At 54.8% G+C, this 17,948-nt stretch overlaps 1 protein-coding gene across 1 annotated transcript; it reads right to left on the reverse strand.

The window, feature by feature from the left end:
* Positions 1-1,487: 1,487 nt before the first annotated feature.
* LOC119097295 (TBC1 domain family member 25) lies at positions 1,488-14,090 on the reverse strand. Its single transcript, XM_037220343.1, has 13 exons — positions 13,873-14,090; positions 10,132-10,241; positions 9,794-9,889; positions 9,339-9,510; positions 8,670-8,857; positions 8,168-8,306; positions 6,402-6,532; positions 5,832-5,960; positions 5,062-5,170; positions 4,414-4,586; positions 4,222-4,338; positions 3,993-4,134; positions 1,488-3,890 (listed from the first exon to the last, which is right to left on the reverse strand). The coding sequence occupies exons 1-13, from the start codon at positions 13,945-13,947 to the stop codon at positions 3,354-3,356; spliced, it is 2,118 nt and encodes a 705-aa protein (XP_037076238.1). The 5' UTR covers positions 13,948-14,090; the 3' UTR covers positions 1,488-3,353.
* Positions 14,091-17,948: the final 3,858 nt, after the last annotated feature.

Raw genomic sequence — 17,948 nt, forward strand, 5'->3', positions numbered from 1 at the left:
GGGTGGCAGTGAACTGACTCAGGGGCATTATTAGTGTCGTGGTTCAGCGGGGTGGCGAAAACTTGCCATCGGTTTATCGTGTGGACATAGTCCTCTTCAGTGGGTGGCAGTGAACTGACTCAGGGGCATTGCTAGTGTCATGGTTCAGCGGGGTGGCGAAAACTTGCCCTCGGTTTATCGTGTGGACATAGTCCTCTAAGTGGGTGGCGGTGAACTGACTCAGGGGTATTACTTGCGTCGTGGTTGAGCAGTGTCACTGTAATTGGATCGAGCAAAGGGGTTTGAATCACGATCATTTTGAATTGAACATTGGTCGATGATTCGACTATGGCAGGGACTGATTGATGGGGGATGATTGATGATTCGACTAGGCAGGGATCTCTGTTCCAATGCCAGCGATCTGTTGGCTACTGCCCGCCTGTGGAGGTAGGGCCTCTGTTGCAGCGCCAGCGGTCTGTTGGCTACTGCCCGCCTGTGGAGGTAGGGCCTCTGTTGCAGCGCCAGCGGTCTGTTGGCTACTGCCCGCCTGTGGAGGCAGGATGGTTTGTTGGCTACTGCCTGCCTGCGGAGGCAGGTGTGTCAGTTGCAATGTCAGCGATCTGCTGGCTACTGCCCACCTGTGGAGGCAGGGGTCTTCGTTGCAATGTCAGTGGTCGATCACCTGTTTATGTATGCATCTCCCTGTGCCGGTCGAGTAATTTCTGGAAATATACGGCGGCGTTTTGTGACGTGTTCACCTTTCCCACTGCGCTTTATCAGCGCCTCAGGGGTTTCGCGCGACGACGCCCCGGCGGCGGACTAGGGGACAGCCGGGCCTGGACAATATGGCGACAGCACGTGTGTCGAACGCCACAGGTCGCGGTCGTCGCCCGCGGCGGCAGTACGCCGGTTATGGGTGGGCAGTAGGATCGAGTGCGGTTTACCGGGCGCGGGTCGTGAGACGCGCGTCCGAACTGGTCATCCGATCCAGTAAACCGGACTGGTGTATGTGTCATTGGGGCTTTACGACGCGCTCAACTGCTGAGGCTATATGGCGTCGCCTGCCTCTCACCCACCTCTCATCTCACCCAAGCTCTCACCGACGAGGAAGGGCGGGCACCGCGGGGAATCGAACCTCGCACCTCTGGTTTCCCAGATGTGTAGTTAACGCAGACGCGTTAACCACTGCACTACCGTCATGTTTATCTCAGTCCAAGCTATGAACAAGCTGAGCTGCTAGACGCCTCAGGCCACACCCAAGTGACGACGAACGCCCCAGGTTGCCGCTCGGCCGTACAACTCCCGATGGATTGGCAGAAGAAGCGATCTAGGGAACTGCTGGAGTCCCCGTGAGGGGGTCGCTTGGCTGGCGTGCTGCGGTGGCGCACGGTACATGCCGCGTTTTTCTCTAGCGTATCGCACCTTCGAGGCGGACACCCAGTGGCCCGGCCCGTGTCTCCGCTCACGCAACCGCGGCCGGCCGCCCCCGACAGCCGGCAAACAACGCCTGAAAGACACACCATGTATTTCAGTCAATAAATACGAATAAATAGCTCCGAGGGCGACGCCACCACCCACGCCAGCCCCAGCCCGGCAAAACGGAACGGACCACCAACCACACACATTAACGGCACACCTCGAAACGACACGGGACGCCTGCGAAGCTAGCTAACGCGACCACCGTCCCGGCCGCCTGAATAACGCCGCCAGCCGCTCGCGAGCTACCCTCGCACTCTGCGGCGCGGAATGCATTGCACTTTGCGAGGCAAGGCGCGGGTGCCACGCGGCTCACCAGGCGACGCCTGGGGAGCAGATCCCCCGCTGAACCTAGATGAGACTTGGACACGCAACACGCGTCGTACATAGTACGCATCTGGTCGAGTCCAGTAAACGCGGACGACCAAAACCGACGGGCGTTTGGACCGAGTCGTGGGTTCTTTCCCAGCACGGCTTCTGCGGACCTCGCCTGTCTTCTGAATGCAGGAACTCAAACTGCGCGATGAGTCCGGCGCACTGGATTTCGACGACATGGACGAGGACAAATCTAGCTTTCATGCGCTGGGCAATGTGCTCGTCCTCCGCGCAATTTATCGTTTTCGACTTGCATCGTATCACCAAAGGTTTGCGGCGCCCTGGGCCCAGCGACCAGGGCGATGATAAAGCACGTTGACAGCAGCCGCACAGGGTATGTATGGCGAGGTCTTGCCACATGCAGGCAACGGAATGATTCAAGTAGCTATCACAAATCGTTACGGGCCGGCGTAAAGAACAGGTTTGTATGAAGAACGGCATGCAAATTTAAAAACTAATTTTAGCTTGAATTATATCGGATCGGCATCTTTGCGATTGGCCGCACCAAGACCGTCCCATGTTGTGTTCCCCGCCTTTAAAGCTATAAGGATTTTGGAGACGAAATCGAAGTGAGAATAATGACCATCGTATTGTCTCTTCACTCGATTAAGCGTATGACAAATGAACTCCACAATAAACGAACATAGGAGACAAACGCTTAATATCAACGGACGACATACCGCGACGGAAGCAAACGCCGCGTCAAACTCTCCGCAACAGGCTTTTGCGGACTTGCGCCACACCATGATTTCAAACAAGCTAAGAATGAGCGTACCCGCAATGGAAATACATACTCAGACACCACGGAGGCGTGGTCGGACAGCTCAGTGCCCGTGTGCTGACATGGCCGGGCACCATAGACGAAGCTGCGTGAACCCTGCTAATCACCGCCACCTGATGCGGGACTGGACCCTGCATATCGTTGGTCAAGACGCTCAGTGGTCCGCTGGAATGCTGAAGAACTGGCCGCCCGCGGTCAAGTCTGCCGCTTGTTTAAGCGCGGGGACTGGTGGCTGATCGCTCGCCGTCGTCTCGCGAGCTCGAGCAGGACCTCGACGCCCGCTGCCGACTCCACAGCCCGGGCCGCATTCCACCCAGCTTGCGACGGGCCGTCCCCGCCGTCACCAGGCAGCAGGAATAGACGAATGTCGACTTCGGAATGCCCTCGCGGAGCTAAGAAGCCGTTCCCCAACGCTCCCCGGAGCGGCAAGGAACGGCTACTCAGCTACGGGCTTACGAGATTGCGAGACTCGAGCAAAACAGCGCAATCGTTGTGCCGGAAAGCACCGTCGCCAGAACGCGCCCCCGCCGGTTTTCTCCGCCCCTGCGCCCCGAAGTGGCGCAGACAGGTCCCCCGCAGGTCCCCCGCCGCCGCCCAGCCGGGGACCCACGCGGACGAGCTCGGACTCAGCCCACCCCACCCACTCGACCATCGATATCACATTCCTGCGGCTGGCGCGCCGCCCGCGCCGACCAGCCACGAGCCGGCCGGCGAGTCGTCTCCCAGAGCCGCCGGCTGAGCATCACACGCCCACATCCGCCCCGCCGGCCACCTCGTCGCCCATGGTCACGCCCCAGTCCCGCTTCAGGTAGTCGGTGAACATCTTGCGCGCCTGATCGAGCGTGCGCGTCACGTCGTGCTTGCGCACCATCTTGTCGAACAGCATGGCCACCTCCTGGTAGTCGAGGCGGCGGCTCAGGATGATGTCGCGGTGCTGCTGCAGAAGGCTCAGGCAGAGGAAGATGAGGAAGGGGTTGCCGCCGCCTAACTCCTGCGGCGGCGGCAGGAGGGCGCGCGGCGCCGGCTCCGTTGAGTAGCCCACCGACGAGAGGGCGGCCTCGTCAGGCGCTTCGCCCGCCGCCGGCGCCGTGCCCACCTCAGCGTCCTCCTCCAGGATCGGGTTCTCGAAAATGTCGACGGCGTCGGCGGCGGCGTGCTCGATGAAGCAGCTGGTGGAGCGTTCGAGCCGCTCGCGCTCGCGCCGCATCTCGGTCGCCGCCGGGCACTCGATTGAGCCGAAGTCAGACTCGTCCGACGGCGTGGCGGGCGTGGCGGGCGTGGCGGGTGAAGCGGCGGGCGAGGCGTCGGGCGCGGGAGGCGCGGCGGGCGCGGCGGCCGGCCCGCTCTCGCCGCTGGGCTCCAGCTCCAGCGTGAGCCCCGCGGCGGCCGGCTGGCGCGTCAGTCGCCGGAACTCGGCCAGGTCGCGGATCAGCCGGCCCCCGGGCGGGCTCACCAGCTCCGGGTCCGACTGCAGGCGCCGCTCGCGCAGCAGCCGCTCCTTGCGCGCCTGTCGTTCCTCCTCGCTGTGGGTGCGGCCGGCGGCCGCCGCCACCGCTGCGCCCGGCCGCCGCCCCGCCCCGGCCGCGATGCCGTCCAGGCTGTGCACGCGCTTGGAGGCGGCCATACCGGTGACGGCGGCCTCGCTGGAAGAGAACTCCTTCTTGAGCAGCGGACTGTTGCCGAGGCTGACGGTGCCCGAGCTTTGCCGGCGAATGGCGCACACCTTGCTGTAGGCGGTGGTGGGACGGCGCCGCAGCGCCCCCGGCTGCGGCCGCGCCGCCGGGGCCGGCGCGGCGGCCGGCTCCGGCGGCGGCGTCCCCGTGTACCGCCGCTCGAACAGCTGCAGACCCTCGGCCGGACAGTCCGGTGGCAGCGAGGACCACAACACCTCCAGCATCCGTAAGGCATGGTCGAAGGCGAACTCCCGCTTCAGCTCCAGCAGCAGCCAGCGGTAGCAGAAGAGCAAGTCGTCGGCCTGCCGGGGGGGGGGGGGGGAGGGGCGGCACGTGAGACGGTCCTGGCGCGGAGCGCATGCGGGGTCCCCGGGTCAGACGCCGGCGCGCAACAAACGGTAGAGCCGTGGCCAGGGAGCACGGCCGACTATGCCACGCCGGTCCGTGACGGAGTGAGGTCAGCTGAGTGAATCAGACTTCACGATCTCAAGGCTATTTCGAAAACAGGTCGGGCGGGGAAGGGCAGAAAGGACGCAACGCTTGAGTAATTGAAGAACAGTAGGCACGGATATAATGGCTTCACGCCAGGCCGTCAGTCGACACGAGACGAAAGTCATCAGACCAGATCCACCCAACGCGTCGCGGGACGTCCCATAGCTGCAAGGGCCAACGACATTCAGACGGTTGGGGTCTGGGTCTGGGCCAGCCCACAGAGCACGGATGGTCCTGGCCGTTAGCGGCCCGCCGCACCGCCTCGGCCCGGCTCGCCGCGCTCACCTGCCTGTCCTTCAAGTACTCGAAGAACTCGGGGTCGTAGAACTGCAGCGCCTCCGTCAGATGCTGAAAACGCACCGTCATCGCCAGCCCATCCATGTCGAAGTTGGGCCTGTCGGCGGCCGGGGCCGGGCGTGAGCGCCGGCGATCCCGCTGAACCCCGGCCACGGCAGCCCGACACGCCGCGTACGAACCAACCTCTCTTTCGCGCCTGGCGTGACGCGCAGAATAACTGCGTGGCCCGGCTGAGCCACCGGAACCGAGATTCGTGATGCACTTTGGGCGTAAGCCCAGAGTTTCGGACATACAGGTGCTTTGTTGCTGATTCAGTCACGTTGATGGCTTTGGTGATTTGTGCTCCACAGTGGGGGAGCCGAGATAAACAAGGGAGGGGGTGCGGGGCACCCACGGCCGCTCATCAGGTACAGGCCTACAATCACGGCTGGTCACAACTGCAGCATTAGCACCAGCCTCCCAGCACACACATTATCATAGTGCCGACACACTGGCCAACCTCACAGGCACTCACGCACGAATACAACATGCTCTTCAGTAGTTCTACTGCACCGATCTTGCACTCAACCCCAGCTCCCGCACCCAACTATTCCTGACACACGCACACGCATACGCACACGTACACGTACACGCACACGCACAGCGATCCCTGTTCCACCACACGCATCGCCACAGCCCTCATGACGCAGCCCGTGACCGGCGCCGCCGCACCAGACACCGCCGCCGCCGGGCCAGGCCCAGGGCGGCGACGCACTCACTTGAGCCGGCGCATGAGGCCGCAGAAGCCGACGTACGCCTGCGCCTCGTTCTGCAGCACGTACAGCACTGGCGACACCAGGTCGCTCATGCCCTGGCAGTAGCCAACGGACGGGTGGTTGAGCGCGTACCTGTGCCGCGGACGCACGACGCGTAAGGTTGGCACGCGCCGCCCGACCGTCTGCTGCGTGGCACGGCCGTATAGTCCGCTCCAGCGGCGCTATGATCCGGACTGGTCATCGGTCGAGTACGTGACCAGACTGCTGCTACGGGTGAGTCAAGTTACAAAGGTTCCCAAACTCGACCGGATTCCTGCGACATCGCTCAATGTTCAGCGTTAACGTCCTGGCTAAGGGGAGGGGGGGGGGGTCATGGCTCGACGGCGCCACCGCCCTGGGCTACGTTCCTGGACCACTCCGATCTCCAAAAGCAACTCCGGTCTCCAACAGAAATGTTATGGTTTAGCTAAATGCCCCTAGCCCGGTGGCCAACGGCGAGACGCCGCACATGTCCGGACATGCGTCTCGCGTGGCTGCCGTACAGGTCCGCCGAAGTCCGCGCGCGTCTCTCACGTGGTCAGGATGTTGAAGAGCGCGACGACGTTGATGTTGTCATCCCCACCGGCAAAGAAGGGAAGGTGGCGGTCTGTGCGCAGCACGTCCTTCTTCACCATGTTGGTGCTCTGCTGGATCTCCTCCGTGATCTGAGATCAGGTGAGATCAGGTCACGTCAGGTCAGATCAGGCCAAATGAGATCACATGGGATGACGTGACGTTGCAACCACCGTATGGCGGGCGCCTCGACCTGAGCATCGGTCATGACCGGCGCCACTCAGGTGACACATCGGTTATGACCGGCGCCACTTCGGTGACACATCGGTGATGACCGGCGCCACTCAGGTGACACATCGGTTATGACCGGCGCCACTTCGGTGACACATCGGTGATGACCGGCGCCACTCAGGTGACACATCGGTTATGACCGGCGCCACTCAGGTGACACATCGGTCATGACCGGCGCCACTCAGGTGACACATCGGTTATGACCGGCGCCACTTCGGTGACACATCGGTGATGACCGGCGCCACTCAGGTGACACATCGGTTATGACCGGCGCCACTCAGGTGACACATCGGTTATGACCGGCGCCACTCAGGTGACACATCGGTTACGACCGGCGCCACTCAGGTGACACATCGGTTATGACTGGCGCCACTCAGGTGACACATCGGTCATGACCGGCGCCACTCAGGTGACACATCGGTTATGACCGGCGCCACTCAGGTGACACATCGGTTATGACCGGCGCCACTCAGGTGACACATCGGTTATGACCGGCGCCACTCAGGTGACACATCGGTTATGACCGGCGCCACTCAGGTGACACATCGGTTACGACCGCGCCACTAAGGTGACACATCGGTGATGACCGGCGCCACCTCAGGTGACCACATCGGTTACGACCGCGCCACTCAGGTGACACACTCGGTGATGACCGGCGCCACTCAGGTGACGCATCTGCAGCCGGAAATGCATTTGCCTGGCAATACTGTTTCCAACCGCAAGGCGTCTGACTTTCGCAAGGGCAAGGATGAGATAAGACGGCAAGACGGCAAGGGTGGGATAGCCAAAGCAAGATCGGGTGGGGAAAAGCAAGAGAGCGAGAGCGAGAGCGAGAGCGAGAGCGGGAGCGTGAGGCGGGAGCGGGAGCGGGAGCGGGGAGCGGGGAAGGGCGGGAGCGGGAGCGGGGCGGGAGCGGGAGCGGGAGCTGGGAGCGGGAGCGGGAGCGGGAGCGGAGCGGGAGCGGGAGCGGGGAGCGGGAGCGGGAGCGGGAGCGGAGCGGGAGCCGTGAGGCGGGAGCGGGAGCGGGAGCGGGAGCGGGAGCGGGAGCGGGAGCGGGAGCGGGAGCGGGCGGGAGCGGAGCGGGAGCGGGAGCGGGAGCGGGAGCGGGAGCGGGAGCGGGAGCGGGAGCGGGAGCGGGAGCGGGAGCGGGAGCGGAGCGGGAGCGGAGCGGGAGCGGGAGCGGAGCGGGAGCGGGAGCGGGAGCGGAGCGGGAGCGGGAGCGGGAGCGGGAGCGGGAGCGGGAGCGGGAGCGGGAGCGGGAGCGGGAGCGGGAGCGGGAGCGGGAGCGGGAGCGGGAGCGGGAGCGGGAGAGAGAGAGAGAGAGAGAGAGAGAGAGAGAGAGAGAGAGAGAGAGAGAGAGAGAGAGAGAGAGAGAGAGAGAGAGAGAGAGAGAGAGAGAGAGAGAGAGAGAGAGAGAGAGAGAGAGAGAGAGAGAGAGAGAGAGAGAGAGAGAGAGAGCGAGAGAGAGAGAGAGAGAGAGAGAGAGAGATGCCCACCTTGCCCTCCTGCACCATCTTCATCCAGCAGTCGCGCAGCTCCCTGTATTCGGTGGACTTCTGCTTCACGTACTCGATCCTCTCCCGGGCCGTCATGCCCTCCGGGTAGATGTTCAGCAGGTGCTTCCACACCACCTTCCTGAGATAATGATAAGTCACTTGTCGATGCACGCAAACGTACAAAGACAGATTGAATTTGGCGTCTCAGATTCCCACGCTGGATGATACCTTGCGAGCCTGTGAAATGCTCGACACAACCGCGAACCAGGGACAGCCATTGTTACCTGGAGACCAGTAACCGCGACCGCCATATTATCAGTAGCCCCATCTTCCTTGCTGATACGGCCAGCGTGGACGGCCGAGCAATACTACAGAAGCCAAACGGCAGCTGATGAGTTCTGAACATCCCACCCCGAACACGAAAGCCGTACGTGAAAAACTGATTCACTCACGCACGCGTCGGAAGCGCTCGCCGCACCGCAGTCACCCAGCGGCGACTCACCGCAGCGTGGGTACCACGCCGCCCCGGTAGATGGCGACGCGGAGCTCCTTGGGCTGCACCAGCCGGCCGACCGTATCCAGGTAGTTGTGGAACTCTGTGTCGGTGAGCGGCGGCGCGGCGGCCGGCGCGCTCGCCCTCTCGTCGCCCATGTTGAGCGCGCGAGACATCAAACTGAACGTGTTCTGCACCTGGCGACGGCAGACGACGGTCAAAGGAAACTCACGGACGCACGGCCGGGCACGCGTGCGGCGGATTATGATCACCGGACGCCTTTGCGTTGGAGGAAGAGGCGAACTTTAGTGCGGGCCTCTTAAAGCATATGATGATAGAGGTGCAAAATGACAACACTTGACACTTCTTGCTTGAGTCACATTCCGTGCGGTTCACACGACACTGAGCCCCGGCGTTGCTGCGCTAATCCTGGTTTGAAACAGCCAACACACTCGGTGAGCCACGGTACCGAGCCCATCTCATGTTCGCCGCCTGCACGCCTGACTTGCCACCTGCGACCCTGCGGCTGCGGCCCCAGGCGTTTTCACGCATCGCAAAGCACGGCGCTAATATCTGTACGCCTGGGTGAACTCCTCTGCCTCCCACAATTGATCGCGCACACCCCTGCGGCCTTCGAAGCCGGCCAAGTGCGGCGGCTGACAGCCGCGCACCCCGCACCTGGTTGAGCACGTTGCCGAGTCCGAGCAGCCGGCCGGGCGCCGGCAGGGGGCGCAGCTCGGCCGAAGGCTTGCGCAGCTGGGTCAGGTCGAGGCCGGCCTCCGGCTCCCAGCCGCCGCTCACGTCGAACGGACGCACCTCCAGCCGCAGGTTCAGGTACGGGTCGGAGGCGCTGCCGACGGCGCAGCGCGCGGTCACCGTATGCACGCGGCGGTCTGGCGTTCATGGTCGGCCGGAATGCGGCCGGATTAAGTGGCGGCGCCGGTGGGCAGGCGGCGTGTTTCACTGGAGCTTTGTGTGGTTGACATGCTCATGTTGTTAGCTGCGGTGATCAATGGCAGAATACATTAAACAGAAACTACTTAAATTTATGTAAAAAATAACAGCTTAAACACTTCATAAGAGTACGTAATGCAACACAAATAATGGGCAGTCCTGTTACTCAGCGTCCATACCTGAGAAAGGCCGCATCAAGGTCCCAGTCCGACAGCAAAGCCAGGAATGTTTCTTCTCCAAAGTCATCAATAGCCATGTAGGTTATGGCGAATTCCCTGTTGACAAGCGTCAATAAACAGTCATGTAAAATACAACCAGAAACATAAGGCCGCAAATAATTATCCCCTAAAGTGATCAACCAAGCCCAATGAATTCCTAGCTTTTTGTAACGTGACTACAATACGGACCATGAGAGAAGACTTGCAAAAAACAGATTTGCCGCTCAACGAATTCTAGCTGCACGTCCCTAGAACACACCACCGTCACGTGTTGGTCCTGAGACACCGCGCCAAGTTACCCTTTCAGTTCGAATGCTCTGGAGAGGAGGCATCTGAGAATGCTGTATGTGGTGATCTGCGGGTCGACGCTGAACTTGCGGTACTCCGGCTCCTGGTCATCCTCATATTTCTGCAAACAAGCAATCAGCAGGGCTAAAACGGAGACATCGCATAACATTATACTGGATATGATAAATAAAAAATCAACTAGCTACAATGTATGTTCAGCGAGCTTTTGTGACAGAGGTAAATGTTGGATTAAACATGTAGCCACCGCCCCTTCCTCTGCATGGCAGGCAGCAAACAGACTTACGTGGTCATTTGAGCTATTCTTTTGAGCATAGCTGACTTTCAATAATACCAGGAGACACTGGTTAACCAAAAGTATGAATAAATCATTCCGATCGATTACAAGAAAGCTCGTCGTTTCAAGGCGGCGGTCATGGTCAGGCAACCACGCGCCAACGCCCGGCGTTGCAGCCCCCATCCGCTGCGCGGCGTCGGCCTCGCAACCACACACGGCAGCAGTCGACGGCCAGGCGGCAATGACCACCCATCGGAAACAAGTACTTCCAACGCGTTGTGACATCAATCGAAATACGCGTTAAAGATATCCTGGGCGGTTTCACCAGTGTGATTTGCAGACTGATGCTTGGGACGGAATACCACGCGCAGCGCCGCGAACTCGCGAACTCGCCATTACGCAATGTAATGACATAATCGCTCTTGCTCGTGCTGCCTCAACCGCTAATTCCGTTCCGGAAATATTAACTCCAAATTTCCACAGGTCAAATGTTTTGGCTAGGGGCTAAAGAGCATACAGACCCATCCAGGGGTCCTTCCAGCTGCCATTCAGGCGATACAGGGACGGTAGCCCACTGGTCAGTATGGAGACCCTCAGAGGGATACATAATACACTGGTCCCCCTCCCTGATGCGGCAGGCCCCCTGGCCAGAACATCTGGAAACGGATCGACACAGGATTCTTCACTGCTGCAAAAGTGTCCCTTATTGACGAAGGGAGTTCAATTACTGTTACCGAGACAGCAACTGTTCTGAATGTGACAGGTGAGTTACACCAAAATATTGTTGTTTTTCTATTGTTACACAATATCTTCTGAAAAATGGAACATGGAATAATATGGTCAGCAGGATGACAAATGAAACTATCATAAATTTCATATGTGGTTACTTGGAGCATACCCAAGACATCAATTAGTGACAAAATATGCATTAATTTGTTTGCAGCTAGGTCTTAAAAACAAAGTTGTGATTATTGTACGGAAATGAAAGAATAACAAAAAGCCTTGATCAATGAACTAAAGAGAAGATAAAATAAACACTGAAGCAAGTTTTCTTGTATTCTCCTAGAAGCATCAATGGGTTTCAACATTCATTGCACTGTATGAACATAGTTAAAAATAATAAAGTTAATCAGATATAACTATCAAAGAATAAGGACAGGCAAATACACTCTACAACATGGAGGGCAGTTGTGCATCAGGCTTCTACACTCTCCAAAATATAGGGTGGCTAGAGACTTGGTCAAACACCCTCCAAAACCAAGGCTGGGTACAGTGGCCATCAACAACCTCCAAAAATAATAGCTACTGATGCAAAGTTCTTGCCAAGTTTCCAACATGGCCTTCAGTGATCAATGGAGTGCTGTGTGTGATGCCCCACCCACCCAGCGATGCCCATGCAGCATGTTTGGAGTTTAGGGCACATAGACTGCAAATGCTCACATTAGCTTTATGACACTACAGCACCAATATGGGCTGGCATTGGCAGCATACATGGAAATATTGTCTTTTCCTAGTTGATTGATGCATCTGTAAGCAGCACCCTTACCATGTCAGGGTGATTAATCATGCATCAATGTATCATCTGTTTCAAACTGAACCAATTCCGAGTAAAAGGATGAGAAGTGAGCACTGGTCATGTCCAATAAGCACTACTTTGTGGGCATCACTTGATATTCTTGTTATATGCTGAAGGTGGGCAAGTGCAGTCACCAGGTGTAGTGGTCAGAGATGCAGCCCTGGAGGAGGGGTGGGGAGGCAGGAAGCTGATAGGCCTGCATTGATGGCTTTAACAGCACAGACAGCTCATTTGGTAATGTTATGATCAGTGCTCCCTGAGCTCTGCCCCCCCCTTCACACATACGGAGTAACCTATCTGTGTGTAGATGTTGTTTGGGCATTACGGCACTGACTCAGCTTCTAACTTCCTCTGCAGTTGGCAAAGCAGTTTGAGTACCAGACAGAAATGGCCATAGAAGTCACCTGTCACAATGTGATCACCTCAGTCATCACCTAAGAACAGCTCATTAAAACTCAGCAAAATGGTCCAGATTATGTGTCTAAATGCTAAATGTAACAATGGTATGAGTCTTGGTAACTGACTGTCAACTCTTTAACCCTTTGTTAATTGGTGAATTTTGCATTGAACATACTAATTGCCAGATGGTACACAATGTTTTTGCCAAAGCTGAATATGCAGGGCTTGACCTGAAAACCTAGTTCCTCACAGTCTAGCTTGAAACATGAAACCTCCTCAGAACATGTGCCTCTTACCAGCACATGAGCCAGCTAAGCAGGTCATCATTATGTAGATCATGCCAGTGGCCAAGGGGTAAAGGCATTCACTGCCAGTGCTGCTGATCTGGAGAGCTCAGGGTGCATGCCATGCAGGTAAATTTGGGCAAAATCATCAGATTTTGGCCTTTACAAGAGAAATGGCAAAGATGTGGACAACAGATAAAAAAATGAAGTGATGTCTCAGGTGGGGCCAAAGTCATACAAACAGTTCAGTGGAGCTGAATGATGGTCCTTGAAATCCCAATATCAAATCAAGCACAGCATATCAATTATGGGGTCCAACAGTCCTATGATATGATAAGCCATCTCCACACCCACTTCAAATCTTTCTATGACTACCTGGTGATCTGACCTTGTCTGTTCTGTAAACTGGCCTGCTGGCATAGGTGGTGTTTGAGCTGAGATTTTGTGGGGATTTTTATATGTTCACACTTGCTAACCCCAGGACTGTAAGTGTGTGTAATGCTGGGAACAATAACATACCCAACATTTTAGGATGGTGCAAACCTGGTGTACATACACCTTCCTTTTTGGCCAGATCTGTGCCTGATGCACACCCACCATATGTATTTGTGTCCATCCACTTTGTAAGAATTAATTATTGAAAACAACAGCATGTATATGTCATTAAGTAATGAATGGTTAAGCTGGTCAAAAAGGTAAAATTGCATTCAGTTAATAGTGTTGATAATTTCCAATCCTGCTAAATGTTGCCAGGATGTGGTGATTATATACAATGACAACATGTGTTGGGTATTCCACATCATGTCTCTCTCTAGGCACATACAAAGTGCAATCATTTTCAAGGAAGAACATGTCAAATTGGGTCATTTCAATGTTTAATACCTGCAAATGATGGTTCCCTCATTTGCCAGTTTTATCATAGACATTTTTTTAAATGAAAGGAGCTCCTATCATATGAGCAGTACATTTTGTCTCATATCACAATCACAATAATTAGACATCATAATTCAACTGACCTGGAACAGCTGCACCCTCCACAAAGGAAAAAACGATGCATAAATACCTGTAAATCACTTCTTACCAAGACCGTGCTGAAATTGCACCAGTGCTGCAGTTACATTCCAACATCTAGTATCCCTCACAATTATTTTTCACAGAGGGCCACATGCTTTATATGTAGCTGGGAGAGTAAGCTTACCTTGACTTTAATTCGCACAGCCTCTCTGTTCGGGTAGCCTAAAGTGGAAATCGTTCTTGAGCCGTCCCTTGACATCTTGTATTCGACTCAAGCCTCAATGAAACAGTCCTATTCTATACCCCATCGCGGCACACTGCCATTCTACCCCGTCTCTTTCAACTGTCAGCTCAATATGTTGCCCCATGATTCCAATGCCCATCCAAGCTTTACCCCATCACTCCCCGCCGCTTGGAAACGGAGAATGCATTCGGCCTTGATATCCCCACAGACTATCATTGACTTGGGATGTTTTCGCACATATTTAAATATTGACTTGTTTGAGCATGAACGACTGAAAATACACCACAGGCGTGGTGTATGCAATTTAAAGCTACTGCTTCCCGCACTACGGGTTTACGCGCAGGCACAAATTTGCCAGCAAGCCCGATCAGTCGAATAGATCCGTAAAATCATCGCCGGCTCTCAAATTGGGAAATGATCAAGCACAGCGGCGTCGTTCCGTGTAATGAGTTGAGAGGAGGGGCTGAACAGCGAAAAATGACTTAACCCATATATCAATGAACCAATATATATATATATATATATATATATATATATATATATATATATATATATATATATATATATATATATATATATATATATATATATATATATATAGGTGTATATATATATACATATAGGTATATATATAGGTGTATATATACATATAGGTATATATATATATATATATATATATATATATATATATATATATATATATATATACTCCTCGATTTGGGCCCCCGCCTTCTCGAAGTTGTGAAGGCTGGAACCCAAGGGGAAGGGGGAGGGGTGCCAAGCACCGCCCTCCTCGACTGAATAGGAAACTAACGTTCGCCAAGAGGGGGAGGGGGGGGGGGCACGAAAAATCATGGGTCCTCGGTGGAGTTTGGGGCCCTCCCCAAAAATTATTGCATTCCGGCCATTCAATCTTCAGATTTTTAGGAAGGATATTTGGTATGAGGGAACCCAAAATCCTATGTACATAAAAAGAAAACTTGACATGCTGCGTATGTGCATATGTACAGGAGAGCGTTCATTTTCTCCAGTTAGTCGGGGCATCCTGTCATTTATAAGGCTAGAATTTTGGAGAAGACATGGCCAAATGTGCTTATAGGCTGAGTGCTAAATGCCATCAAAATCACACACAGCACCTGATTCCAAGGAAATTTGCGGCCAGCCGGCTGGACGATGTGATCAGCTGATGGCTGATGACTAATCCAGAGTTTTTGCTTGGATTGTTATGAAGGAATACAGAACATCGCGGCATTCAAAATGTGTTAAATTGATGCACAATTATAACAAATGTAACAACTTCAATGACCAACGGAAATGACATGAACGACGTCGGCGGCGCGTAAAATTATCTTCGCCAAATCCACGTAAAAATTCTTTGGCGCATATTCCACTGTCGCTCTAAGGCTGAGGCCCCAACGGAGATCGTCACCGCGTGAACCTCGGACATGTGTACATGAAGTGATATAGCCAGGCCCGCACACCAGAGCAGACGCAACGTCCTGGCGCCCGCAAGCACATGTGGGGCTTTCGGTAACGGAGTAAGATCCCTCTGACTTCATCGGAAGAGCCCACGACCAATGTGGAGGGCCCTACAGCGATCAAGAGTGTCTCAGCCGGTCAACCCATTTGACGGATTATCACACCACCTAACCTTCGTAACCACCAATGAATCATGACACGTCATGTTCGAAACACCTAATGCATCGCAACTACTAATGTATCATGATCTCCAATGTGTCGCAGACCCTAAAGTATCATAACACCTAAAGTTCGTAAATCCCAACGTATTGCAAAGCCTAATCTCCATAATCTCTAATATACCACACTCCTTAGATGTTACCTGATGTTTTGTAAAACCTAGTGCATCAAATTAGAAAGACCCCGACAGGAGTGAAAGGTCCTACGCAAATGAATTCAAAGGGAAAGTGCCCTGGATCAATGTAGAGGGCCCCTGAGCATCGAGTGCTTCGGTGTGTTAATTTAAATGGGTCCCAGCAACAGCGCACGATCTTGCGACCAAATGAAAAGAACCCGAAACAAGTGTAAAGCTTCCCAGAGCAACAGAGAATACCTGGTCATTCCCTCAAAGGGAATGAGGATATGAACGGAATCATCAAATGTGATGAAATGGGCTCACTTGTAGCTATTTATATTCTAAGGGCAAAAGACCACCCTAGACAACGCAGTTTCTCTATTCATAACTATGCTCCTGAGTACGCTATCGTTTCATAGCGGCCTGGAACGGTCGTAGGATGACAGAGGAGTGACTGCCAAACTGTGTGTGCGATATTACCTGATGTGGACGGACCGGAACGATCGCGTATGCCCGGTTAAAAGATGGGCGCCCGAGATGGGGTCCTCGGCTTTGAGTCGGTATAGTCCTGAGGACCCACTTCCCAAGCAGCGGCAAGGCCGGGCAGACGATTTACACTGGCCGGGGCTTCTGTATCAATCAGGGGTCGACAGCGCCCAACAAGGGGCCAAATATTGGCAAGGGGTACTGTGTTACTAAGGGGTCCCGAGTCAACCAAGGGCAATCCTCGATGAGACCCGAAGAGGGGCCCGGGTGCTCACCGGAACCAACGATCAAGGGCCTGATTTGAGGCTATAAGGGCCCGAAGGGCTGGATGTAGGTCACATAAACGACCCCTGCCCCCGTAGGGCCGTGACCTGAAATATCAGGCAAAAGGCATCTTGCGCCGATTGACGGCCCCTAAGATAATGCGGGCGTCCGTGTCGGCCAGGGACCACTAACGCCAAACAGTTGACTCCGTGTCGGCCTGAACCCAGGGGGCTCGTTTCCCAAGTAGAAGCCGGGCCGAGGCCCATGATTCACATTGTTGTGGCTCTGAAACAATGATCAAGGCCCTGTGTCGGTCAGGGGCTCACAGTGCCCTTGGAGTCATCCGTCAGAAACAGGAGTCATCCGTCGGCAAACGGTCTGTGAATCGGTACGTCTTTTCGGCAAGCCTTGTAATAGCCAAACAAATAATTGGCAAAGAAGTGCAAAGAGGTGCCGAAACAATGTACATAATGTAACTGAACAAGCAATTCGTACCCACAGTTTAGTGCACATCTTGCCACAAGTCAATATTTGCCACAAACAGATTCAGGCGTCCCAAACGAGAAACTTAAATGATCCTTAAAATGACCATGATGCAATGAGAAGCAGGTCCAGTAGAAATAAATGAACTAAGATGACAAGGTATGTCTTAGTTTACGATTTGTTCAAACCCCTAAATTAGAGAGATAAAGAAATTGTTTACGAAATAACGACTTCCCATTTCACGCACATGTGAAACTGCAGCTTTATAATGCTAGAATCGGATGTAATTCATAGAACATCTGGGCTTCACGGTCTGATATAGTCACTGGAAATAGGTCGCCTTTGTCGTTCATGGAGGGTGGTCCGAGACTCAAAAGGATAGTTTTGGATAAATTGGCATGGCCTGGTACGAACAGATCAGAGAGACGTGTACACTTGATATGTCTTAAGGGGTGGCGGCAACCGAAAAAATCTAGCGCAAGCACTTGCAGAAAGCACCTGCACCTAAAAGTGTAATCAAACTGACAATACTCACGAGCAATGTCGATGGATAGTGGAACAAAGTAGATAAAGGTCGGTGACCGGCCGAGTCAGCTGAGTTTTTGGACAGCCACCAGCGGGCCATGTGCCCCGATGCGCACCGCGCCGACTCTTGCAGGGGTTTAGTTTTCTGTTCAGTTGGGGCACCTAAAGCCACTCACACTTTGAAAAGGGAGTGGGCCCAACCATGAATGAAACCTGTTTTGGGGGGCACTTTGGGGGTAGGTTTCGCTGTTTTTCCTTACTTCCCCCCTCCCCTAAGTCTTTTGCGAACTATGTGCCCCTGAGCAATTGAACATGCTCCGCATTGAGGAGAGGCCATCCAGCGTCTGCTGCATTACTGAGAGATCGAAGCACTTCGCTCCATGTCATACCAAGGTAGCACGCGCCAGGACCGGTCTGTGATAGGACGCGCCTCGGGTTACGGCCC

The sequence above is a fragment of the Pollicipes pollicipes genome, unplaced genomic scaffold (assembly GCF_011947565.3).
Source record: "Pollicipes pollicipes isolate AB1234 unplaced genomic scaffold, Ppol_2.1 Scaffold_4295;HRSCAF=5057_pilon_pilon_pilon, whole genome shotgun sequence".
In the NCBI taxonomy this organism is placed as follows: domain Eukaryota; kingdom Metazoa; phylum Arthropoda; class Thecostraca; order Pollicipedomorpha; family Pollicipedidae; genus Pollicipes; species Pollicipes pollicipes.

Excerpts from the sequence above, each read along its gene's own strand:
- LOC119097295 (XM_037220343.1), bottom strand. The coding sequence starts at position 13,947 with ATGTCAAGGGACGGCTCAAGAACGATTTCCACTTTAGGCTACCCGAAC. Across the intron at positions 9,890-10,131 it reads AGAGCATTCGAACTGAAAGG|GGAATTCGCCATAACCTACA; the intron begins GTAACTTGGCGC and ends GCTTGTCAACAG. Across the intron at positions 9,511-9,793 it reads CTTGATGCGGCCTTTCTCAG|CGCCTCCGACCCGTACCTGA; the intron begins GTATGGACGCTG and ends CGCCGTCGGCAG.